Below are 26,956 nucleotides of genomic sequence, written 5' to 3'. Positions count from 1 at the left end.
AAGGCGTCAACCTATTTTGCGCACCGAGCGTACGTGTGCAGTACGGGACGCGGATTATTAAAAGGCGCTCTCCGGCCAGGTTTGGGTCGGCACGCGATGTAACGTGAGCTGGGGCAGGCACGCCACCACCGCTGGTGTGTGCGGGGGCTCGTAGGAGGGGGCTCTTCCCTGACCTGGTGATATCTCTGTTGCTGTTGTTGTTGCCGCTGCCGCTGCTGCTGCTGCTATTTCAGCTTTGGCACACGGCGCCTGAAATTCTGGCGTAAATTTAAATTTTGGCCGAATGTCGTTTGAGCTGTCAGCGTAGCAGTATCCGATGTCGATATTTGTGCTTTCCTTCTCTTTGTTGTGTGATCGCGTTGCATTTTATACGCCGTATAATTATAAAAACCTTGAGATATAGTTGCGTTTAAAACATGTCTTTAAAACTCGCCTCTTTAAACTGGCCTTTAACCCTCTAGTTATAGCCGTTTACCCTGCACATTCTGTCTATTTCCTGCTTTCCATACACGGGACGCATTGAGATGTACGGATGAAATATGCCTTGCAAATGTAAGTTATTATATAATTACTTTTAAGAGAGATTGTGAGCCAGAACAGTGTGAGAATGTCAGGGTTGAATAATTAATCTCCCCCAAATGTAAATTGTTGTCATTCAGAGGGTGTTGGCTCATTTTATGAAGAGAAGAAGCGTCGTGCCCTACAGCGTGGTTTGTTCTCGGCAGACCGAGAACTCGATGTGGGTGGTGAAATCAAACGAGTGAAGTTCCCAGAAACGGCAGCCGTGGTCGTAGTAGCAGTGGAAGAATAATAACGGGGGCTGAGCTCTTCTCCGTGCAGCTCATGTTGATGTAGAGCGATGTCTCTCAAACTTTTTTGGCTCGCGGATCACTTGGCCGATGCAGACATTTCCACGGACCACCCAGCCCCCTACCCAATGGCGGAGCCAGGATTTTCAGGTCGGGGTAGGGGGGCAACCCCTCCAGCAATGGAAAATGATAGAGGAGTTGTTAGTGAGTAAGGACTTGTCCCTTGCTTTTTATTCGACGCGTGTGCGGCGATGGCGCGGCCATCGATCGAGGGTAAAATTCGAACCGCGTTGTGTGATCGGCATCGCGCTCGCTGAAGGTGTTTGCCTTCAGGGAAGTCGTGTATTGTATACGGAACTACGCACAATTCTGAGTCACATAACTGCTTTGCCGTTACTTATTGACTCAGACTATTGTCCTATCATCTCATAGAGTCCCTGGCAGGTAATAATATGCTACACAGTGGCAGTTGGGGGTCGCAAAATGTCGATTTATTACTAATGAACCCCATTGATCCGATCGAAATTAGGAATTCACTTCTCTCCCTAAATACCAGTAATACAAAATAATTTGTATTTTCGGAACATATTTTTTATGCGGGGGGGGGGGGGGGGCATTTACATCATTGGGTTAGAGTAGTTTAATCAGGGTAGTTTAACTAGTTTTATTACATTTCACGAGTAAAATATTAATTAACGTCTGAAACAATTGGCAAGGAACGTTGCCATTGTTTCCGGATCGACCTTCGTTTGCATCACAGCCCCGCGGACCACGTGGAGGACTGTTGCGGACCGCCGGTGGGTCCCGTAACCGCACTCTGAGAACCGCTGGTGTCGAGCAACGTCGGCAATTTTCCATTGGGGTGGTTGAGCCAGATGGTTGCGTCAGGAGTAGCGGAGTGGTGTATTGCTGCGATGAGGCCTCCTTCCTAGTTGTGAATCGAGCGTTGAGTCGTTGTATGTTCTATGGTTCTTGACATTCTCTGCATCAAGTATCCGCTTCTGCCATGTTTTGTGCGTGGCCGGTGAGCGAACAGTGGGAGTGAATCAACCAGTGCTGGATCATCAATTGTGATGATCTCCAGAATATATGTATGTACGTTGAACTTCTTTCGCACCATACGTAGCCAAACGATCTAATCGGAGGTGCGGGGGGGGGGGAAATGCCAACAAACTAAACGCACAAAACAGTTCTAATGAAATGAGTTTTCAATCTAGATTTGAAATTGCGTAGCTCCAGTGGCTTCCTAATATCGTAAGAATGAGCGTTCCAGACGGCCGCAGTGACCGCTTTTGTTCGATGGTTAACCAAAAGCCGCTGCGAGGATGACCGCAGTTTGCGTGCTTTATGCTCCTTGACGAGATGAGCAAGGTTTTGTGGTTCATTTGTGGCAAGCACTTTGTGTGTCATGAGTTCGACCTTCATGTATTCGTTCAGCAACCTGGAAGCCAATGCAGCTCAGTGAGCACCGGACAGACATGGTCGGATCTTGCAGTACCCGTCACGCCACATACCAAAGAATGTTGTACACACTGCAGCTTGGTAATATTTTTGCCAGACGTCCCGTAGAGTAGTGAGTTGTGATAATCAAGCCTCGTCGATACTATAATAGCCGAATGTGTCGTACAGCCCTGATATGAAAATTATAGGACCTGACAATATTTTGCGAGTGGTGATCAAATGACACACAGCCCACGATGGTTAGCCAAAACCCGCTTCGAGGGTGACCGCAAGTTTGCGTGATGGTTTATGCCCCTTGACGAAATCAGCGAGGTATCGTGGTTCATTGGTGGCAAGCACTTTGTGTGTAATGAGTGGCATCTTCACGCGAGAAGCCGAGGATTTGAATGCGAAAGCAAACATTTGCCTGCCGGACAGAGGGGCACCCACGGCACGCGTGAGAACACTTCATTGACATCGCGTGGGAGCGGCGCTCGGTGTTTGAACGCGCGCGGTCTCGGCGGCGCTGACTCGGCATTCTGACACGCGGAGCGCTGCCCCCGCGTCGCCCCGGCCACTTCGACCCACTCCCTAATCTAAGATGAAATGCTACGCAAGCAATGGACTCTGGCATCTTGACGAGCGGACGTACACGTGGGACCAGTTTGCGCTGTTGCACCGCTTCTTCGGCTATAGGGACGATCGCCCTCGACTTCTTGCAACGTGGTTCTTCATTTGATCCACTCCGCGAGGTGGCTGCTTGACTCGGGCATAATGTACGTATGTACGTTTGACTTTTTTCACACCGCACGTAGCCAACCGTGCTAATCGGAGGTGCGTGGGAAGGACTATAAATTAAACACAAAGCAGTTATGAAGATATGAGTTTTCAATCTGGGTTTAAAAGTACACAGCTTCAGTGGCTTACTAATTTTGGAAGGTAGAGCGTTTCTAACGGCCGCAGAAGCGCATCTGAAAGCGCCCGATGCAGTGACCGTCTTTGTTTGACGGGTAGCCACCTGTGTAAATGTTGCATCTGGTATAGCATTCTTCGTTCACAATGCAGGTTTCTTTGGGTTCGATCGCGTAAATATATAAATGTGTCGTGAAACCCGTCACCACCCAAACAGATTGCTGAATACATCGCATGTTTTGTTTACTTAACCGGCCGTGTTAAGATTAAGTGGTAGTGTCTTAAGGCTCAACCAACCAAATCTGGGTATGTCATTTGGAGCGGTGACTTGCTCCAGGCTGGTTGGCTGCCTTGTTTATGCTTCTGTCTTGTATGATTTGTTGTCTTCATTAAGAGATTATACATTATATCTTCATTGCAATCTCACTTTTGCCTTCTTCAACATTTCTAAATGAATATCTCCGATTGATGGGCACGTGCAAAACACACAAACTAGACCAGGGGCAGAGGCGTAGCTGGGGGGGGCAGGGGGGTACATGTGTCCCCGGGCGCCAAGGTAAAGGGGCGCCAAAATGAGGCTTACAACGTTACATTATAACTTATTGCGGCGGGTGCGGCAGCCTGAAACTACTGCACAAATCTACACCTCAACCTAAAACTTCAATGGGACAAGATCGTCTCAGCGATCTTGCTCTTCTTAGCGTTGAACATTGGAAAAAAACAGATTTTGATTACGTGATTGACCAGTTTGTGACAGTGAAATCAAGAAAAATTTATCTTTTGTAGACTATGTCAACCAGTCTACGACAGTGACTGAGTGAGCCATGTAATATAATTTCTATAAATTTGCTTCTTTGAATACAATGTTTCATTAAAATTTAAATTGTTATTCCTTATTCGATGTGATAGGAAAATGTGATTAAACGGGGGGAGCGCCAATTTTATAGTTTGTCCCCGGGCGCAAAATATCCTAGCTCCGCCTCTGACCAGGGGTCACCAACCCGCGGCACGGCATGCTGCTCTTCAATGTCTGCAGTGCGATTCTTGAAAATTCGGAAGAAAAAAAATGTCTCTTCTCCGACCTACGTGACTTGACCGATAGACCCAGAGAATAGGAAAATGTCTCTTCTCGTTATTTTGGTTGGCGACCCCTGACAATAAACGTGGAGTTCACCACGGAAGTCAACCGTGGGCAGGGGTCACCAACCCGGCATGCTGCTCAGTAAACGACACTTTCGTGACCGCTATTTATTAAGGATCACCGTCTCGTGTTCACCACGAGCCTTGCAGCTCTTGAAATATTGAGGTTATCTTTTACCGAATTAGAACAAAAAAAGCCTCTTGTTTTTTCTTCTTCTTGGTTCTTTCGGTAAAGTCACGTAGAATGTAAATAATAAAATAATAAAAATAAAACATAATAAAATAATTCTCACGACGTTTCGGCCACAACGCAAGCAGCCTGTCCTCGCGTGGAGAACAGGTATGTCGAGAATACAGAGTCTGAATGACACACTCCAGGCTTGGAGCGTCTATTTAAGCTGGGATGGATGGGCGAAGAGCGCTTTGACAAAATAATTTGCATATCAAGAGGAATTTAGCATATCCATGGGAAATGCAAAATTCTTTTGTCAAGGTGCTCTTCGCCCCTCCATCCCAGCTTAAATAGTCGCTCCAAGCCTGGAGCGTGTCATTCAGACTCTGTCTTCTCGACAGACCTGTTCTCCACCTGAGGACGGCTGCTTGCGTTGTGGCCGAAACGTCGTGAGAATTATTTTACTATGTTTTATTTTTATTATTTTATTATTTAGATTCTACGTGACTTTACCGAAAGAACCAAGAAGATGAATCCCTGCAGTCACGAAAGCTTTAAATCGAAATTTAAGCCTCTTGTTGTTGTTTTGATTTGCTGACCCCCTGAACTAGATGTTGGCAGGCCTCACGGTAATTAATAAGTAGGCAAATAAAAACCCAAATCATTGATGGTAGATGGACGTCAACTAGAGGGCGCTCTGGAGGTTATTAGGCCTACTCTTCCGCACTGACCACACTCCGACCTGCCGATTGACTGTGGTCGTACACGTTGATGCTGCTGCGTGAATAGAGGCAGGGTGGTGGTGGGTTTAATAAACCTACCCGTTGTTTCGGCTGCCGTGCCAGGAGATGCAATCGAACCGGTGATCTCTGGATTGCAAGCCCCCCAGCGTCCTAACCATAACACCGCGGCATTTCTATAAGCGCGGCAAGCCAGGAACCGTTTTGAACCTTTTCCTCACGTTGCCAAGTCACGAATAGTCGAGGGGGAAAAAGAGATGCGAAACCTGAACTGGTATGCAAATATAAAATAGTGAAGAGTCGAATTTCGCGAAAGGAAAATGTCTGGTGCAACGTGATGAGTGCACGGGGAGCGAGCGGAGTCGCCTTGCCGTGCTGGCCTTTCCCTCCCGTGGGCCACGCACAGCAAACGGTATGTGGCCCTGCGCGCACGTTTACCAACGTTTACAACTCGCTACTCTACGGAACGTCTGACAAAAACTTGAGCAAGCCGCAGCGTGTACAACATTCTTTGGCACATGTCATGACGGGTTCTGCAAGATCCGATCGTGTCTCTTCGGTGATGGCTTCTGGTTGCTGAACGAATAGACTATAAGGTTACATTCATTACACACATTGCTTGCCACAAATGAACCACAATACCTTGCTGATCTCGTCAAAGAGCATAAATCATCACGCGAACTGCGGTCATCCTCGCAGCGGCTTTTGGCTAACCATCGAACAAAGATGGTCCACTGCATCGCGCGCTTTCAGATGCATTTCTGCGGAATGCTCTTCTTTTCGATATTAGGGAGCCACTGGAGCTTTGCACTTTTAAATCAGCTAGATTGAGAACTCCTTTATTTAAAACTGCTCTTTGTGGTTAGTTTGTTGGCCACACACCACACCTGTGATTAGCACGGTTGGCTACGTACAGGTGCGGAAGAAGTTCAACACACACACATACTTAGAGAGCCACCATTAGCCCTGCACGCTTTCTGATAATGGAAGCGGCCTGTCCAATTATCACTCGGGAAAAATTGCCACATCTCCACCAAATTTGGCAATTTGTGTTCGAAAGCAAATGCTGGGATTTTTTTTTCTCCTGATGGAACGTGCTTATATATTTAGTCATATAATATATATGCGTTTGCCTTATCCACACATTGTGTCTAGATGTAAGGTTGATATCAAATGGAAGCTCCTGACGTATGGAGTAAATACATTGTTTGGTGATACTGCATTGGCAGTGGCGCACAAGCACAAACAGCAATAACACATTCGTCGATAACGCTGCTTTGAAAGGAAATCATACATTTCAGGCAATGGCACTTTGTCCTTGCACATGACTTCCACATATGTCATGCGAGAATTAAAATCGCCAGGAATTGTGGTTGTTAAGAAACAATCGCGTGCAATCGCAAAAGAGACAATTTTTTTAGAAAAATGACGGTTGTGTTCACAGTGGGTTCAACAGTTGTGTTCGCTGTGTCAGCCTCGGGTCTAAATGTTCACACATCGCATCAATTTGCATACGCCGTAAACGATTCTGCTTTCGCGCCCCGGGGTCACGCGAGATCGATTCGGTGGCGCGTATCGTGAACGGACGAATCAGTTTTTAATCGACGCATCTTTTGCACCCCTACGATAACGCTTAATCGCACGGTCAACAGCAATGTAAAAGCATCCAGCTTGGGTGAGCGGGTGGATCAACAAGCGGGTGTGTTGTTTGCCAAGTGTGGGCTGTTGGTGTGTCTCCCAGATATATAAAAAAAAATCATACCCAGGGGACCGCGTTGCCATGGCGCCCGATGACATTGAATTGTAAATGCGGTTCCCCCGTGGTATCGGCGTGAACGCGAGCACTATAAATGTTTGATGGGCTGCTGCAGAACCATTGCGGGTCTCACACAGCTGCTGCTGCTGCCTCCTCTGCGTGCGCGCCTCCGACAAAAGGATTTACATGTCGTGAGTAATATTCCTTCACATCGCCTCATCGCATGACCGCGCATTTCAGCGCTTGGGCCTCGGCGCCGATTGAATTGCGTTTTTCGCTTTTGCTATTTTGTCGTTTCAGAATTTTGTTGCATCGTCTGGTTTGGCTGCATGTCGATCGCGCTTGTTGCAGCGTCGCTTCCATTTTTTGTTCAGGCTTGCGAGATCCGCGTGTGTGTGTGTTATTTTTCTCGATGCTCGACAAAGGCTTTGTGCACTTTAATTTCCGATCGCTTTACATGATTGCACATTATACCGTGCATTAGAAAATGATCGTCTATTTTATTGAAATCCATTTCGAGGGGTATTAGATTTGAATAAATACACATTAAAATTGTGATATGCTTATAATTATCAATTTGTATTGCTGCAATGATATTTTTTTAAGAGTCATGGAATACGGTGAATTTTTAATTGAACATTTTCATAGAGCCGCAACTGAACATTCACTAACATGAATATCACGTAATAAATCAGCTGCATTATTAATTGGGTGTCTCACAAATCCCTCTGGCTCACTGTTCATATTGACGAAGGGCAATGCTTTGCCATCACTGCTATCACGTATCCCCCGGTGTGTAATTGTGAGAGATGGCTTTTTTTTGATAGATGGGCGATTTTAACACGGCCCCTACGCCGTGCTGCTCTGTGCGTATTTGACCACCGTGACATCTTCCACCTCCCTGCCGAAGCCATTTTTCCAGACGGCATCTCCCGACGCGCAGTCGTGAGTGCCCATAGCATTGCCGTGCTCAAAGATGCAGCGTTCATTATTTGCAAACGAGGGGGAGAATTGTGCGCGGCGGGGTGTGGCTTTCTCCGTCCGTTGTGTCGTTCCATCGTCCGCTTCTGCCCTCCCACCCGCACAGCCCCACTGAGACGGGCGAAGGAGACCCGGTGTCTACCGCTCGCGTTGTCCGCCAAAAAGGAAGACGCAGCCCGAGAAACATTTAGCTGCCGTTGTGCGGACACACATTTTAGAACGTTTTAAAGTAAACCATTTTTTTTATTTTGCCAGATAAGGCCCACTGAGCAATAAAGCTCTTTTTTAGAAGCGATCTGGCCACAAATGATAGCGCAACGAAGTGGCTTATCACGTGGACATATATAGCGGCCAAATACTCTAAACGCATGTTTATGTGGAGGGCGGGGAAAAAATCTGCAGGACCCGGAGAAAATTCCACGCGACCACGGGGAAAGAGACATGCAAACTCCAAATATACAGCAGGTGTCAGTGTCGGGATTGAACCCACGACCTCCTGTACACCAGGCGAGGGAGTTAACATTTCACCACTGGGCACCGCGGTGGCGAGACGAACCAACCACTGTGTAAACGAGAACCTGTGGGCGTGTAGTATCCACCATGCCTGGTGTCATGAGCCAAATTTGACATTTTACCCTCAAACGACTCGATTGCAATTACGTGCGGCAATTGTTGCCCTGGCATCGCCCCCTTCCTTTTAAAGCTGAACAGGACCCTCCTGAAAACGAGTCGCGAGACTCGGCGAGGCGTTCCTGGGTAAGCGAACGGGGACGATGGTAATAATAACGATGATGACGGACAACGATGGTGATTCGCAACCTCATCTCACCTCCAGCCACAACCTTGGGTCATGTTATCGTCGAGTGCAACGTTTCTTGAGCATGAGCCGGAACCCACGGTGCTTTTCGTGCCATGACTCTACCGGCGGTGTTGCGCCGATTGCTGGGTTTGGTGTGGTAATGATGCGCGCCTTGGCAATTATGCGCATCAGTTTACGTTGCTGCTGCTACTGATGCCGCTGTTGTCGCCAGGGGGGTGATTGGATGCGCACGGGAGCCGCGTGTGTTGTTCGGCAAGTCGGAGTGCACATCACAACGCCCGCCAAAACATGATGACGATTGCCTCGTTTTGTAGAGAGTGTTGTCACCGTGTGAGTAATCTTTCGGAGAGTTCAAGCCTTAATATACGCCCAGATAATGGGACGTAGGCTCATACCATAAGTTTATATACAGGTGTACTGTGTATACAAACGAAGATCGCCCGTGTAGCCTTTAACAGACTGTTGGGGCAAGTGCTGTTAGCGAACGTCTATCAAGGCCAGCACCACGCCCGGCTGCCTTTGTCTCCCTAGTGGCGATGTTTGTACATTGCACTAGGTACTCATTTTAGGCTGAGTCGACCTAGGGGAGGTAGTCAATGCCGTTGGCCATGAGCGGGAATCGAACTCGGATCACCGGTTCATACTGCAGCGCGCTAACCACTGCGGCACCGCTCCTGCTACTGTGTAAACAATAAAGACAAAGATCCCCCATATAGCCTTAACAGACTGTAGGGGCAAGTGCTGTTAGCGAGCACCTATGAAGGCCGGAACAGCACACGAAGGGGTGGATGGTCAGCACCACGCCCGACCGCCTTTGTCTCCCCAGTGGCGATGTTTACACACCGCACCGGGTACTCATTTGAGGCTGAGTCGACCTAGGGGAGGCCCCGGACCGGTTCAGATAATCGTCACTGGTGTTGGCCGTGAGCGTGCTAACCGCTACGCTACCGTGCCGCGATGAAATCGGTTCGTGCTGCAGCCCATGTTCACTGTCGTTCCCCTCTGCGGAAACGTCGCAACTTAGGAATGGGAATCGTCCTCAAAGTGCCGGCACGGCGTAGCGGTGACGCACACACACAGACCTGCTCCTTCCTCCGCCGTGTCACACCTTGCATCTCGAAGGCACCTCCAGGATTCTCGGGGTGAATTGCTAATGCCTGCAGTTCATCGAGCCCAGACTAAAGCCACCTTCAGGCTTCTGTTGGTAATGTGGTCATTCCATTGGAACCTCATTTGCCAGTTAAAAATATGATAATTGTTTTTTTACCCTTCTATCTGGCAACAAAACTGACACCTTTTTTTGCAGTGCATATATTATCAGAGTTATGTTTTTTGTTTGCATTATGGCTGCAGGTATTGTGGTCTATGCAAACATGACTCCTTGTAAAAAAAAGGTGTCAGTTTTGTTGCCAGATAGAAGGGTAAAAAAAAAAATTAGAATATGGTCATTCTCGAGGCTTTTCAGAGCTAGAGCAAAGCGGCTTTCCTGATTGTTAGGGTTCATTTTTATTGATTGCAGCTCACAAGGTTCGATTAATACATAGTCCATGGTTCTTATTTAAAAGTATTAATCGCATTGTTTTTATTATAATACGTCCATTCCCCGGTGTGTTATTGCATATTAAAACGTTCGCTTATTTTGTAACTCGTGGCGGTGATGGACGTATAATAGGAGGTAGTTAAGCAAATATCTTGCGCATTAATACTCGTGAGTTATTGGCAGGAACGTGTTTGATTGCACAGCGTGACTGGTCTCCTCCACCATTGGGCATCGCGTGCGTGTGTTTTATTTTTAATGGGAGCCGTGTACGATCGCGCATGCATGTGCGTGTGGCAATCTGCACGCGTGTGGGAATCTGCACGTGCGCATGAATGTCCGTGCATCTTGATGTGCGTGCGTTTGTGTCTTGGGGAGCGGCAGCGCAGCAGTTAGCGCCGCCGTGCGACGAACCCGGCGAGCCGAGTTCGGTTTCCCGCTCACGGACACCCAACTCCGGTGGCCATTATCTGAACCGATCCCGGGCCTGCCGACGGTGGTCGACTCGGTCTCAAACGAGAACCTGGTGCAGTGTGTAAACATCGCCGCTGGGGTGACAAAGGTGGCTGGGAGTGGTTGCTGGCCACCCACCCTCTCGTGCGCCGTGGCCACCCACCCACTCGTGCGCGCCGTGGCAGCCTTCATAGGTGCTGCTACTCGCTCACAGCACTTGCCCCAACAGTCTGTTGTGTATCTCATACACAAGGCAAAAATACCCCTCCACCGTCACTACCCCCCACTTCACTACCTCCCCCCGTCGTCACCCCCCCCCTCCCCGGTGGGAGTGTTGTCAGAGAGCACACACAAGCAGCCGTGCCAGTGGCTCGCTCGCTGCTCTGCAAATCCTGGCTACGTGTGCATGATTTATCGTCATGTGCAGTCCCAGTGGCAAGTGACATCCGAACCGTTCCTGGGTGTCTTTCTAGGGTCACAGTGAGGCGTAATCATTGGCGCTGGGTAGACCTTGGTGGCAAGGTGTGGGGGTGGTGGCGGCTCCCACCCCCCCCCTTCCCCCCGTGGTGCCGTGCTGCCCTTAATGGGGTTGCTCGCTTTTAGCATCACCCCCCAAAAATTCGTTTTTTTTTTGATTTTCCCATTTTTGAAGGAGCACACCAAAATATGGTTTAACCCGCCCTTGAAACAAAAATAACAGCATTAATCTTTTGCTAAATGAGGAAAAGTGAGAATAGTTGTTACCCTTTCTGGCAATAAAACAGGTGTTAGGATGTGCAAACACCAAATAGAAACCCTTTTGCACGGAATCGGGTCTGCATCAACCACACGAACTCGTGGTGAACATGCAAACAAACATGCTCTGATAATAGATGGCATTGTCTTTTAAATAGATTGGTCTAAACCAGAGACAGCCTTCTGGAGGACCTAGTCTTGCCAGTGTCAGACCAGAGAACGCCAAAAGGCGTGTTGTGAGAAAGGCGATTAATTCGTTTCAAAGACAATGCCATCATGCATTCTATTAATTACACTGGTCAACAAAAAAAACTTGACATCTTCTTACCTGTTCTTTTGCCAGAAAGCCTAAAACCTATTCTTATATTTTGAGACTGGCAAGGGAGGTCCCTTGAAAAATGCTCTGATAATAGATGCATTGTCTTTGAAACTGATTGGCCTACACCAGAGAGAGCCTTCTTTAAGGCCTCGTCTCACCAGTGCCAGACCAGAGAACGCCAAAAGGTGAACAGCACAAAGACATACTCTTTGGTTCTTTCGGTAAAGTCACGTAGGTATAAAATAAGATAAATCACGACGTTTTGGGCGCAACACAAGCGTCCATCATCAGGTGGGAAAGCATGGGTTGCACTCCCTCGTCGAGGAGGCCGCTCTTCTTTTCCTTTTCTACAGTTACATGCTAATCCCTCACATTAACATAAAGCTAATCCCTCACTTCATTCTAGATTTGAAGCTTTCGTGACTGCAATGATTCATATTCTTAGGTTTTTCGGTAAAGTCACGTAGGTAAAAAAATAAAATAAAAATAAAAACATTCTTTTATTTTACTTTTTAATGTTTTTTTACCTACGTGACTTTACCGAAAAAACCTAAGAATATGAATACTAATCCCTCACATTAACATCATGCTAATCCCTCACATTAGAATCATGCTAATCCCTCACATTAACATCATGCTAATCCCTCACATTAGAATCATGCTAATCCCTCACATTAACATCATGCTAATCCCTCCCATTGACATCATGCTAATCCCTCACATTAGAATCATGCTAATCCCTCACATTAACATCATGCTAATCCCTCACATTAGAATCATGCTAATCTCTCACATTAACATCATGCTAATCCCTTACATTAACATCATGCTAATCCCTCACATTAACATCATGCTAATCTCTCACATTAACATCATGCTAATCCCTCACATTAACATCATGCTAATCCCTCACATTAACATCATGCTAATCCCTCACATTAACATCACCAGCTCCGCCCACTTTTTTATGACCTTTGGGCTACACACATTTCAAACCTTCTAAAACAGTCTGCCTCAGCAGCAGGCCTTGCTTTCCCACCTGATGACGGACGCTTGTGTTGCGCCCGAAACGTCGTGATTTATTTTATTTTTCTACCTACGTGACTTTACCGAAAGAACTAAAGAGTATGGATTCCTGCAGTCACGAAAGCTTCGAATCAAGTACAAAGACAATGCACGATCAGAACACGTATCGCTCGCGTCGAGCAGCTGTATCTCTGTGGGACCTATTGTGGTGGAGTGTTGTTATAATAATTCACATTATTGTTCATCTCGCTGAACGTTCTCACTTTGTTTGATGAAGTGACACTCCTGGACCAGGACACAAACTCGTCGTTCTCTTTTTTCTGAGCATCGGGCCCCATCCTAATCTTTGTCCGGTTTGGGTGGCAGTGGGGGGGGGGGGGGGGGTGACGCAGTGGCAACGCTCGCGCCTCGCAGATAATTAGGGCCCTGGTTCGATACCCGCAGCGGGGCACCTTTCTCTGCGGAGTTTGTCTCTTCTCTCGCTACTCTGCATGGGCTCGCTTTGGGTTCTCGCAGCTTCCTCTCACAACATAAACGAAAAACACACGATACCAATCTGAGTTCAAATTAGAATAAAATCACGTGCAAAGATACCCACAAATTACCCGCGTAGCTGACCCATGCACAGGGAGAGCTGCCGCTGAGGGTGCCCTTGGCTCGACCACATGGCAACCATCTCCGCCCCCTCCCGAGTGGCACACTATCGCCCATCGCCTTATGCCGCACAGGGACAGCTGCCACTGAGGGTGCCCTCGGCTCGACCGCACGGCAATCATCTCATCCCTGACTGGCACACTAACGGCTATCGCTCAGCCGGGTGCCGAGTCGCCTTGTGCCGCGCAGGGACCGCTGCCAAGATGGGGATCAACGCTCCGAGACGTTTTGCTTTGCGTGACAAAGCGCACCGTAAATCTGGTTGCGTTCACTCACAGGTCATGAATTAATTGAGCAATTCACAAAAGGGATAATCTTGCCCCGATTAACTAAATCGATGACACTGCATGGGATTTGTTTACAAATGGTCCTGCATCTCTTGGACAAACATCTGTATGATACTTCGGAAGCACTATATTTGCTTAGTAATGACTAGAATAGCCCTGCTTAAAACTTTAGGAATGTACACTGCACTCTAAACATTTCCTAAAAACATCAGTGGTGGACTGGTTGGACTTGCTGTGTGATGATAAACAGCTGAGTTTCCCCAAACTCCGTTCCAATCAGATACAGATTTCAACTTATGGCTTGCATCCATTGCCGACAGTGTAAGCACAGTGGCTTTGCTTTTAAATTACGAAGGTTGTTGAGAGTGGACCTTGTGCGGCATGGGGATTAGAGTTTGAAATATGCAGGATTAACTGAGTGTTTTCTTGGCACTGGCTCAGCGCTCGTGTTTTGGGTGTACGTATGTATGTGTGTATGTGGGGAGAGGAGAGCGGTAGTGTGGCGGTTAGCACGCTGTGCTACGGACTTGGCAGCCCGAGTTCGATTCCCGCTTACAGCCAACACTGGTCGACTGAGTAGCTGGTGCGGTGTGGAAAAACATTGCTATTAAGGAGACAAAGCCGGCCGGGTGTGACTATGGCCACCCACCCCATTGTGTGCCAGCCTTCATAGGTGTTCACTAAGAGCCCTTGCCCCAACAGTCTGTTAAGGCTATACCGGGAGTCTTTCTCTCATGGCCAACATCGGTGACGAATATCTGAATCAGTCCTTAGCCACCGTTAGGTTGACTTGGTCTTGAATGAGTATCCGGTACAGCGTGTAAACATCAGCTTTGGGGAGACAAAGTGCGGTGCCACTCACCCCCTTGTGTGCCATGCCGGCCTTAATAGGTGCTCGCTAACGGCATTTGTTCATGTGCCCACGCGTTGTATATCTGTGTGCATCTCTCCCTGTGTGTCTGTGCGTGCTGTTACACACACACACGCACACACGCACGCGCAGGGTTGAGGTGGCGGGGGTGGCCCTGGAGGCCCAGGCTCCGGCTGCTGCCATGGCCGCCCTGCTGCCCCAGGGCCTGCTGGCCTGCGTCGAGGAGAACAACGTGGCTGGCCTCCTCGTCCTGCTCGAGAGCTGCTCCAGCGTCGACGAGCGCAACGAGGTGAGACCTTCCGCGCCCGACGCAGCCACCTGTACGTATGTACGTTGGACTTCTTTCGCACCGTACGTTGCCAACCGGGCCTACCTTGGTGGGGGGGGATTGATGTTCCCATACCTCCGGCTAGATTCTTCTCATTAGAAGAAATGTTGTGCACCTTAAAAATGACATTCGTGTCATCACCACCTGGTTTTTTGTAATTTTTCACACATGTTCGTCATCGGAACAGGAAGGGATTAAACGACATTCCCGAGTGTAGCGTGTTGATGGTCTACACCCAATAACCAGCAAAACGCATCGTATTACATTTTGTTTACTGCACCTCTGTTGTCACCAGTGCATAAAGATCTTTTGTTGTCGTATATCACTCTATTACTACCCTACGGTGGGTGGGGGGGGGGGGGTCGGCGCCACGGACACCGAACGCCGCCCCAAGCGAGCGTAGCGTACCGGGCGGGCAGCATCCAACCAATCGGCGCCTCGCCAGGCGACGGGCAGCAACGGCGGTTTGCCGACCTCTTGTCCTCACGGGACCCATCGCGAGCGATGCCGTCCTGGCCGTTGCGTGTCTCGTGGGAGGGAGGCGGGGGAGCATCGACGGTCGCTAAATATACTCGCGCGGATAACTAATCGGGCTTTTTTTAACTCTTATAAAAGTCAGGTCATGAGCCCCCGGGCGCCCGTGCGCACAGCCCCTACATGTCTCTGTTTGGCGTGCTCGACTTCTCCGAGCCCGCGCGGCAAAAGGTGTCCGCGCGGAAGGCATGCGGGGAGGAGCGCCGGTTAGAAATGGGAGAGCGGCCGCGGGGACACCAGCAGCGGTAGGGAGGGGGGTGGGGGGGGGGCCGCACGCCAAAACCAATTTTGTTTGACTCGCCCTACCGCCCGCTGCCACCGCTGCTGTTGCGGCTGCGTTCTGTTTTTAGGAAAATTGCGTCAGGCGAGCCGGTCGGCGTGGTTGGCCTATTGCTCGGTGACTTCACTCTTCACAGAGGCTGGGTGAGCGCCTCTCGTATACGGCGCTGTGGAGGACAGGGTTTATTAGGCACAGGTCGTCCTGTGCGGTGAGACTTTCACATTGGACGGGCTTCGTCTTTCGTATACGGCTGTTGTAGATGCAGAGCAACAACCTAAGATTTTCACATTCAGATTGTCAAGCCAGATAATCGTATCAGGAGTTTAGTCAGTTCTGGATGACCACAGTTTTCAATTTTCCATTTGTGCATCAGGTATCCGCAGCTGACATGGTTTGTGCGGATGCAGTTTAGAAGGTGGACCGTGAACTTCTGGGAAGATCAAACCCAGGGATTTTCTCCGTTGGGTCTTTCACAACGGGATGTTTGTTTGCGAGTTCTTTTGAACTCCGTTCAGCTCTCCAAGCTTCATCGGTGTTGAACTCGCATCGTTGAAGGTTCAGCGCATGGGGTCCAAAAGGGCTTGCGTGACTTGGAGCGATGACGAGGGAGGTGCTTGAGCTCCTGGTGAATGGGAAGGGGCGATCGTTGTCTGCGATTCGCAGGACTTCCCGGAGGGTTGCGGCGGATGGGCGAGGTAGAGATGTGCGCTGGGGTCGACTTGAGGATTCCAGTGATACACCGCATTGCCGTGTTCAGTTGGACATGAACAAGTGGAGGAGTGTGACTACGCAGGGCTGAGGTGGCAGGCAGGTGGGGCGGCATGGCGCCGCGTGGGTTCCTGACCCGTCTGTGTCGAGACCGTTGGGCGTTCATCTTCTTGGTTCTTTCGGTAAAGTCACGTAGAAGGGAAATAATAAAATAATGAAAATAAAACATAATAAAATTATATAAAACATAACAAAATTATTTTATTATTTCCCTTCTACGTGACTTTACCGAAAGAACCAAGAATATGAATCCCTGCAGTCACGAAAGCTTTAAATCGAAATTTAACCATAGGGCGTTGTCTCCTCGCCGGCTTGGGATTTCACCGGGCACTCTGGTTTCCTCCCATGCGCACTCCACAAAGAAGGACCAGGCTTCAACATTCCATGGATAAACGAATAAGCAGCGCGTATTCATTGAGGTATTATATTTCACAACATCCGTGAAACCAAAAGTATACGTTCTAAAAGAGGTCCAAGTTAAGCGACAATAAAAAAAAACTTTAGTTTTTACAAGATTCCAACTTAAGATGTTTGTTGTTTTCTTTTACACAAAACGAATGCCGTGAGGGCATTGTTTTTCAATAAACAAACGCCTCGTGTACCACACGTCTCCGTGAGCAGCAGCCCTGAACCGGTCACGTATCCAGGGCGGTCCGTCTCTTGTCGGGCGTCTGCTGTTGACTCGCCACAAAGCGCCGCAGGCTGCTGCCGCTCCGCGCCGAGTCAGCTGCCATGGGAGTGTGACTCGGCCACGTGCTCTCCAACCACGGACCTGCCCTGCAACATTATTTCTGTGCATTTGGCAAAAAAAAAATTAACCCGTAAAAACAAAGTTTTTCAATCTAAATCCTTTATTTGCGTGGCGGCTAGAGTCCTCTCGTCCTCTGGCTTGAGATGGCTGCCACCTATGGGTCAGATGATTGTCTGCCAGTATTAAGCAATTGGTAATTAAATATTTAATTTGTTTTCCCTAAACAGTGTAAAATTTTTGAATTTTTTTTCACGAACATTAATTGTCTCGCACAACGAGTCTGTGTGCAAAATGTCAGCTCGATTGGATCACGGGAAGTGGGTTGAAAAACGACCGTAAGATTTGCACGGTCGTAAGCAAGCAAGCAAGCACGCAAGCACGCAAGCAAGCAAGCAAGCGAACTTAATATAAAGGATTTAAAAAGACGCGTCGTCATTCACTCACTTCCTCAAGCGCCACCTTGTGATGCAGTGATAATTTGGCACGATTTGGAGTCGCAACATTTCGTTTGTGGATCGATTGTAATGTTTCCTAAATTTTTATCTAAATTCAACACGACCGTTTAATTTGCATCTCTGTTGCATGAAGTTGTTAATAATTCATTATTTGCGTGTACCATGAGCGTACGAATCAATTTAAAAATAAATGAATCAATCTGTCGCTACGTGCCTCGAGATAAACAATTTATTTGTTTCGTGAACCATTGGCTGTGGCTGCATTTGCGCCCGTGCCAATTTACTGACACGGTTGTTCATGCCTTTACGATCTTCTGAAGTATGCCTTTTTGCAAAGCCTTGGGTGTGAATTGTTGAACAGTGAAGGTGACGACGGCGATTGGGTTCCTCTGACTGTCTGTACGGCACCGTGAAGTGTGACGCTTCACGCCGGATTACTGCTGCGGCCGTATGCTGCTGCATCTAATATCATCCTGTTGACCGCGACTCATTAGCGTTGAGCTACGGCCATTAGAAGGTCAATCCGCGCACGCTCTCGTGCATGTAGGCCTGCGTCCAGGGCTCATGGTTTTACTAGCGTTCATTCGATCATGTGCCAAGCTCCTTGGCACAAATCTGCCTCCGCTTCATAAACATGAATGTTGTACGTTGCTTGCCGTGCCGATTACAATGACAAGGCCCGAATGTTCGTGCTAGCATGATTCATCCCCTGCACCCCACTCTCAAGGCCCCCCCCCCACTCCCCGGTAGTTTGGTGTCAAGTAATTATTTTGTTGCTGATATGCCAGGTGCCACTGATTAGAATACTCGACCCAAAAGTTAAATCTCAGTTGGCGGTCCACTCAGCCTGTTTTGATACTTTTTGGGACGTCACCAGCGGTGTTAATCTACTTCAGGGCCACCGGCGGCCATGAGCGTCGCGTCCCGTTAGTTTGCGCGGGGTTGACGCGTCAGCTGCGAACCCGTGACGCCCCCATGGCTCCGTGTGACCTTTCCCCTGTGACCCCCGGTCCTGCGACACGGCTGCGGCGATGGCGCAGATCGGACAGACGGTGCTGATGCTGGCGGCCGAGCAGGGCTCCCTGGAGATCGTGCAGGAGCTCCTGAAGCGCGGCGCCAACTGCAACCTGGAGGACGACGTGAGTGGCGGTGCCGACACGCCCGAGGGGGCCTTGCCGAACCCGGCCACGGCGGCCGCAACCACCACCGCAACCGCCGTCACAACTACCGCCACATTACACACCCGCGCACGCATGCACACACACGCGCACGCATGCACGAGAGCAGTCGAACCGTAACAGACGGACAATTCTGTGAGTTGGTGAAGCGGAAACGCCGATGCGGCAGTTTTCGCGGTTAAACGTTGACCGCCGTCCACGGAAGGCCTGGGTTTTGTAGCATTGGTTAACTTTCAATGTACTTCCTTCACCGCTGACTTCTGATTACACGTAACGTGGAATTTATTTGGGCTGTGCTTTGAAACTTTAGTTGGTAAATGTGCAAAGGCGCGTGCTGTGGTGAGTAAGTTGTGAGGATTTCGGTTTCAAAAGATTCTTAATCTCATGAGTGCCTGAGAACGCCTGCACACCAATGCCTGTCGCAGTGCTGTGCAAGCAACCAATGAGATCATGGGACTTCCTTTGCCAGTACCAAAATATGAGAATAGGTTTTTTCCCCTTTTTTCTGGCAACAAAACAGGTGTTAAGATGCTAAAACACCAAACTGAAACCTTTTACAGAAGGCGGCCTCTGGTCTAACACCTTTTGAGACTAGGCTCCAAAGAAATCTGTCTTTGGTGTGGACCAAACAGTTTCAAAGACAATGCATATATTATCGTGTCTCTTAGAGTTCTCCGACTGTGCCACCTGAAGACGGAAGCTTGTGTTGCCTCCGAAACGTTGTGATTTAATTTATTTTAATTTTATTTTTTACCTACGTGACTTTACCGAAAAAAACCAAAGAGTATCAGAGTATGTTTTGTTGTTTGCATTCTGACCACAAGTATTGTGGTTAATGCAGACATGATTCCTTGTAAAAGGTTTCAGTTTGGTGTTTTAACATCTTAACTCCTGTTTTATTGCCAGAAAAGAGGGGAAACCTTATTCTCAACCACTGAGATCCTGGGATTCATTATTGGGCAGCCACCCAGGGTTAAACTGGGCTTTCGAGTGTAGCGAGTTGGTAATGACAGGAGGCGGCCTACTGCAGACACGCCTTGCCGCTGCTGTTGTCATCGCAGTAAAAATTCAAACCTGATCGCTGAGATCATTCGTCAGTGGTCGCTCCACCGTGTTCATACGTGCACGTACGAAATGGACTCCTGTTGCTGCTCCTGTATTTGTGCACTAACACTGCACGCGAGGGGGTGGAGTGGCTCACACCCTGCCTGGCCAGCTTTGTTTTACATATACACACGTCTTAGGTGTTGCACTTATCTTGCCAGCAGACGATTTGAAGTTGAAATCCTGAGCAGTGGATCATTTTGCCCATCATCACAATGGGATCGATAAACATCGGTGCCATTTGTAAAAATATTCAGTGGTTGCCTTTTCTGATAAAAAAAAAAGCTGTCCCCCATCATGGTAATGTGGAATTGCCTCTGCTGACCCCTGGGCAGCCAGGAGGGATGATCACTCACGCCATGCTCGTTTTTTATTTTGCAAGGTAAGGCTCACTGAGCTATGTAGCTCTTTCTAAGAAGCGACCTGGCTATCACAAATGATAGCTCAACGAAGTGGCTTATCGCGTGGAAATTTATAGCAGCCAAATGCTCGAAATACATGTTTCTAAATGTGGATGGGAAAAAACGGAAGACCCGGATAAAAATCCACAGAACCACGGGGAGAACATGCAAACTCCAAATATACAGCAGCAGGCGTGCAAAATGTCAGCTCGATTGGATCACGGGAAGTTGGTTTAAAAACGACCGAAAGATTTGCACGGTCGTAAGCGCGCAAGCAAGCAAGTGAACTTAATATAAAGGATTTAAAAACTGGAGGACTCGGAAATGAATCCACATGACCACCGGGTGAACATGCAAACTCCAAATATACACAGCAGGCGTTAAGGGTCAGGATCGAACCCACGACCTCCTGCACACCAGGCGAGGGCGTTAACATCTCGCCATAGCGTCACCGTGAACACTTTGCACGCTTTTGCGAGTCCGGGAACGTCGCTGTGGCGATTGGCGGTGCGTAACGGAGTCGCGTACCCGTGTCCGCCCGCGGCTCTCGTTTCAGGACAGCTGGACTGCGTTGATCTCGGCGTCCAAGGAAGGCCACTTGGACATCGTACGAGAGCTGATACAGAACAACGCGGATATCGAGCACCGAGAGATGGTACGGCACCGATGGTTTGTGTGCACGCGTTCCGTAGCGAGTTAATCCTCGGGTTTCGACGGGGCCGGCACGCCACACCGGCACTACTAAGATCACCAAATATGTACGGTAAGTCCTCGCTCAATGCGCGGTGTTCACACTGTGACACTTTCCGCACAGCGTAGACCGCACACCAATATAATGTGGAACGTGCACACTCCGTTATAACCCGGTTTCTGAGCGGTTGACAAACTTCTTTCTTGAGCTGCGCGGCTGAGTAGTGTGATAAAGTAAGCGGAATGATGCGGTAAGGCGGCGTACCCACAGTTATTTGTCCCGCCATCTTGCTGTGTGTGCAGTACATCGTATCTCGCCAAACTTTATCGTTAACTTATTTATGGGCACATTTTTTCTGCTTATCGCGTTTTTCGCTTGACGTGGCACTTTTCAGGAATGCACCTACCGCATTAAACGAGGACTTACTGTACACCAGAACCTTTCAAAACGGTTCCTATTCCTACACTGTGACGTTTCCGCGGAGGTGAATCGGCAGGGAATGTGGACTACAGGACGAATAGGTTTTAGCCAGGGATTTCCAAATTTACATTGTGACCACTGGAATAGTTTCTGGGTCCAGGGTTTATCAAACGTCTGAAGTCGCAGCTTGCCACAATACAGGTTTTCGTGTTTACCAAACATCAGGTGCTTGGAACAGAGTACGTTACGGTTGCTAAATGTGCAAAGGCGTACTGTGGTGAGTAGTGGGATTGCAGTTTTTGTTGAGAGGAGTAGATGCACACCCAGGCAATGTCTTGTGTCTGTTGGGTACAAGTTTGAAGCGTCGTTGCTGAGAAGAGCGAACTGACCCGGGTGAAGTGGTGACTTTCAAAGCCATCATGCCCTCCAGTGACGTCACTCGCGTACGCCTGCTGGACATGGTGCTGCGTTGCGTTATGACTACACACACAGACGAGGGAGTGTCCGAGTTTAATCTAAGGAATCTACACACGCCTTCTGCCTGAAACTGCTCATTTGCTGACTGCACTCTGGTTTCTTCCTACTTGTCAACAATATACCCAGTAAAGCCGTTGACTAAACATTTCAAGTAGAAGCATAGCTGGAAAACACATCTTTCAAGACGTGAGCGAGACTTTGCCGATTTGAGGTTTCACAAAGGGAATCGAAAGTGTCGTCCTTTATTGTGTGACTAGGATTATTCACAGAATCACAATCTTTTAGTTATCCCCAGAAGGAATCCGAAGATCTATGAAGCTCTTTTTCTCGGACGTTCAAGTTACAACAACGAGCGGTGCAAAAAGCGATCGGCGTGCAAATACCACAAAAACGATAGGAGTGTACGGTGGTGGTGGCGAATGGCAGGGTGAGAAAAGCAAGAGTGTTTGACGCTGCATTTGTTCAACCAATCCAGGGAGGCAGTGCACCACTGCCAACGCAGTATGACAAGATAACGTTGACAAAATAATCGATTCTTGAATCCCGTCGTGAACTCGAATCGTCGCAGTTCATTGAACACCTTGCGAGTGAATCGATGCGGCCTTTAACAGCAATCCCCCCCCCCCTCCACCGTTCCCCGCTACCCCACCCTCTCTCCTTCTTGAGGTCTTTTCCCCTCACCTTCCCATAAAAAAATAGACCCCGCTCGCCCAATCTCCACCTTACTCCTCCAAAACTTAATGTGCACAGCGTTTGGGACTAAGCTCCGCAAAGTTTCTGTACCCCCCACCCCACGACCGACCAATGTCGCGATTGAAATATTACGAGAACATAAAACAGCGATTTCCCCCGAGCCGAGTCCTCATCGTAGCCCAGAACCCCTGACCGCCGTGCCCCGCGTCGCGACTCTGAATCTGTGTCGGCGGCGTGTTAGGGCGGCTGGACGGCGCTCATGTGGGCGGCCTACAAGGGACGCACGGACGTGGCAAGGCTGCTGCTGGATCACAAAGCCAACCCCAATGTCGCCGGGCAGGTGGGTCTGGGGAGAGGGGCGGTTCGAAGTGTGACGTGATTAGTGGGATCGATGCGATGCAATTTAATGCGTTCGTTCTTTTGTTTCGTTTCGATGTGTTTTCTGCGTCAAAGATTCTGTCTCGCGTGTGTCGCGTCTCATTGATTACCATAAGCCTAAAGGTAACGTGTTTGTATAAGTTTCATGAAGTTTGCATGCATCATGAATGATTTATTTTCACACTCGTAATTTGATGCCTGTGCGGTGACTCCCAAACATCTATTCCTATTGATCCATCGATGCACTCCTAACGCTTAGCCCCGTGAAGGCGGTTTGACCGTCGCCACTGGAGTTTGAAATTTGCTGATGGTGTGGCACGATTTCTGACATTGCCACCACGCGCCGCCCCCTGCTCCCCACAGTTCAGCATGTACCCCGTGACGTGGGCAGCGGGACGTGGCCACAACGAGATCGTCAATATGCTGCTCAACGCCGGCTCCAAGAGCAACTGCTGTGACAAGGTGCCACCAGCACCAACATCACAGCCATCACGGCCACCGCCACCATCGCCGCGACCAACGCCGCTGCCATTGCTACTACCATCGCAACCACCCCCGCCATCACCACCGCCATTGCCGCCGCCGCCACCACCATTACCACTACCACACACACCTCCACCACCACTATTACCACCACCATCACTGCCACCAACACCACCGCCACCACCATCGCCACCATCACTGCCATCACTTGCACTTCCATTCCCGTCATTACCACTACTACCACAGCCACCACCACAACACAGGTGAATTATACTGCATGTTCCCAGCCTCCAATTTGCGGAGCTGCCAACTTGGGCTGAAAAAGAGAGATGCTGCTGCTGCTGTTGTTTATTCGTGCGTTGGCTGTGCATTATGGGTCTCTATTACGTAGTGAAGCATTGAAAGATACAGCCATGTCTCGATGTATACCACAATAGCACCCTCGCACAGGAGACAGTCGGGCCCAGTGAAAGGAAGGGAAATTAAAATCCATTATGGTAACCACTGGAGGTACGAGTTAGGATTTAAAATTGGAATGTTTCAGTTGTGTGTGTGTGTATTGCCAGGGCTGCCAGCTTTGGTGAGTTTGTGAGCATATATTTCAGCTGTTGTGAAATTTGATTCAGAAAAACAACTTTTCAAAATGTTGTCTTTTTTTTGGACTTGACTTCAGCAAATTAACTCTTGTAGGCTCCTGTGTCGAAGAGTTTGGGCACTATTTATATTTTATATATCATTTGGCTGCTCTGGTGTCTGCTGCCCACAACTGACGCGTGCGCACTGTCCGCTCCTGTTGCATGTCTCCGTGTCTCTTCAGTACGGCACGACGCCTCTGATCTGGGCGGCCCGGAAAGGACATCTCGAGTCGGTGCAGCTGCTCCTGCAGCATTCTGCGGACGTCAATCAAGTCGGCGCGGTAAGTAACTGGGCTCCAGCCTCGCGTGCGAGTCTGCAAGTGCGGGCGCCACGGTGGCGAGATGTTTACTACCTCGCCCGGTATGCAGGAGGTCGTGGGTTCGATCCCGACCCTGACGCCTGCTGCTGTATATTTGGAGTTTGCATGTTCTCCTTGTGGTCGCGTGGATTTTTCTCCGGGTCCTTCGGTTTTTCTCCCCACATTTAGAATCAACATGCGTTTAAAGTATTTGGCTGCTATAAATTTCCCCATGATAAGCCACTTTCTTGAGCTATCTTTTGTGGCCAGGTCACTTCTGAAAAAGAGCTATGTAGGTCAGTGGGCCTTCCCTGGTAAAATACAAATAGTAGTTTAGTAGTTAGTGGACTGAACTACGAATCCCGGCGACGCGAGTTAAACCTGAACAAGTCCCGGGCTTCCCCTAGGTCAACACAGCCTCAAATCGGTGCCTGGTGCGGTGGGGAAAAAAACCCATCAGCACTGGGGAGACAAAGGCGGCCTTCACAAGTGCTCGCCGACAGCGCTGTGTGTTAAAGGCTCCACCGGGCGGGGGGGGTTGGTGCGGATCTTTGTCTTTGTGCTGCAGAACTCGATGACGGCGCTGATCGCGGCGGTGAGGGGCGGCTTTGAGAGCGTCGTGGAGGAGCTGCTCACCAAGGAGCCCGACGTGAACCTGACCGACAAGGACGGCAACTCGGCGCTCATGATCGCCGCCAAGGAGGGCAAAACGGAGATCGCTCGGGACCTGCTGGACGCCGGCGCCTACGTCAACACGCCCGACCGGGTGCGCCGGACACGCGACACGCCAATCGAGAGCGGGTCCCTCGAGCGGCCGCGTGGAGTGGTGGCGCCTGAACCCCCACCCCCCCTCCCCACCCAACCGCGCACAAGCGGTGTGCGAACACGGTTTCGGTTCGACGTGGCGTCCATTTATAGTCGGTGTTCGTCGACCAATTTGATGCGCGGGTCCGCCCCCTATCGTCCGCACACGTTGGTGCACGCACACGCTGGTGCACGCGCACGCTGGTGCACGCACACCGTGTAGTGCACGCACACCGTGTAGTGCACGCACACCGTGTAGTGCCTCGGTATTGGGTTTCGCTTGAATGCGTTGTGTTTTGCCAAAACTACAACAACAAACAACAACGTGAAAATAATTAGAAAATTATTTGTTGTATCTGAAGAGTGAATCTGGCCAGTTCATGACCTTATTAGGGGTTGACTTAACCCATCATTCATTTGGGAATGATAAAATAACTAGCAATGAGTGGAAAAACGCGCTCGCGTTTTTCCACTGCAGAAGCCGAGCCGTGCCGCTGACGTCACACGCATCACAGGAGTCGCAAGCATCACCCCTGGCCCTACTTGGTGCCTTGTCAGATTCAGAAGTCTTGCGCTGGTGGAGAAGCGGTGTTTGACTTTGGGGTAGGGTGTTGTTCTTGCAGGACGGCTGGCCTTATGCATGTGTGTGTGTGTGCTGTACAACTGGTGTGGCGGTGCCGCAGTGGTTAGCGTGCCGCGCTAAGAACCCGGTGACCCGGGTTCGATTGCCGCTCACGGCAACACCAGTGACGATTATCTGAACCGGTCATGGGCCTCCCCTAGGTCGACTCGGCCTCAAAATGAGTAACTGGTGCAGGGTGTAAACATCGCCACGAGGGAGACAAATTCGGCCCGGCGTGGTGTTGGCCACCCACCCGCTCGTGTGCCGTGCCGGCCTTCGTAGGCGCTCGCTAACAGCACTTGCCCCAAAAGTATGTTAAGGCTTTCTTTGTTGTACAGCACGGGGATACGGTGCTGATCTGGGCTGTGAAGGGCGGCCACCCGGACATCGTGCGGGCGCTGGTGGGGAAGCTGGCTGACGTGGATGTCCGTGGAGCGGTGAGTCACAGGGCGCTACCGTTAGCCCATGCTTTGCATCCCCACTCGTGCCAGGTGGTGGGACACGGTTAGGGCAGCAGATCTTGAAGGCCTTTCTAAACTATAACTAAACTTCTTTTAATGTTAGCTTGTAAGGCCCACTGAGCTATATAGCTCTTTTTCAGAAGCGACATGGCCACAAATGATCGTTCAACTAAGTGGTTTATCGCGTGGAAATTTATAGCAGCCAAATACTCCAGACGTGCAACCACGGGGAAAACATGCAAACCCCAAATATGCGGGCGTCAGAGTTGGATTTGAATCTACGACCTTTTGCGTACCGTGGCGAGATAGTTAACATCTCACTCCTGTGGCGCTTCATCTCATGGAGGGAAAATTGAATTGGTGAGCTGTGGTTGAGGTATCAACGGCTTTGGCCATGATGGCATCTTGAGCTCATCTCCTCCACCAGTTCCACATCCAATCAGGGATTGACTACAGTATCGCTCTCACCATCTTTAAAATCCTTGACGGACCCCCTCGATTACATCACACAGTGACCTGGCCCCCTGCCACACAACACGCCC

General features: G+C 49.5%; 1 protein-coding gene across 6 annotated transcripts in view; it reads left to right on the top strand.

Moving 5' to 3' along the window:
* KIDINS220 (kinase D interacting substrate 220) overlaps positions 1–26,956 on the top strand; it is a 111,452-nt gene that overhangs the window by 11,734 nt on the left and 72,762 nt on the right. For 2 of the 6 annotated variants that reach the window (XM_061569093.1, XM_061569091.1), the window contains exons 2-9: positions 14,785–14,941; positions 18,809–18,907; positions 21,008–21,106; positions 22,974–23,072; positions 23,474–23,572; positions 24,411–24,509; positions 25,096–25,293; positions 26,292–26,390. In XM_061569093.1, coding sequence (XP_061425077.1) covers positions 14,834–14,941; positions 18,809–18,907; positions 21,008–21,106; positions 22,974–23,072; positions 23,474–23,572; positions 24,411–24,509; positions 25,096–25,293; positions 26,292–26,390 — 900 coding nt within the window. In that variant the 5' untranslated portion in view covers positions 14,785–14,833. Of the gene's footprint in view, positions 1–2,905; positions 3,026–6,752; positions 7,161–14,784; positions 14,942–18,808; positions 18,908–21,007; positions 21,107–22,973; positions 23,073–23,473; positions 23,573–24,410; positions 24,510–25,095; positions 25,294–26,291; positions 26,391–26,956 lie in introns of those variants that run through there. The other 4 variants (XM_061569090.1, XM_061569089.1, XM_061569088.1 and 1 more) reach the window with 4 other exon arrangements.

This window comes from Lethenteron reissneri, chromosome 42 (assembly GCF_015708825.2).
Source record: "Lethenteron reissneri isolate LAM-NWPU_2019-01 chromosome 42, ASM1570882v1, whole genome shotgun sequence".
NCBI classification, from domain to species: domain Eukaryota; kingdom Metazoa; phylum Chordata; class Hyperoartia; order Petromyzontiformes; family Petromyzontidae; genus Lethenteron; species Lethenteron reissneri.
The sequence above is the reverse complement of the archived record's forward strand: the minus strand, read 5'-3'. Positions and strand labels throughout refer to the sequence as shown.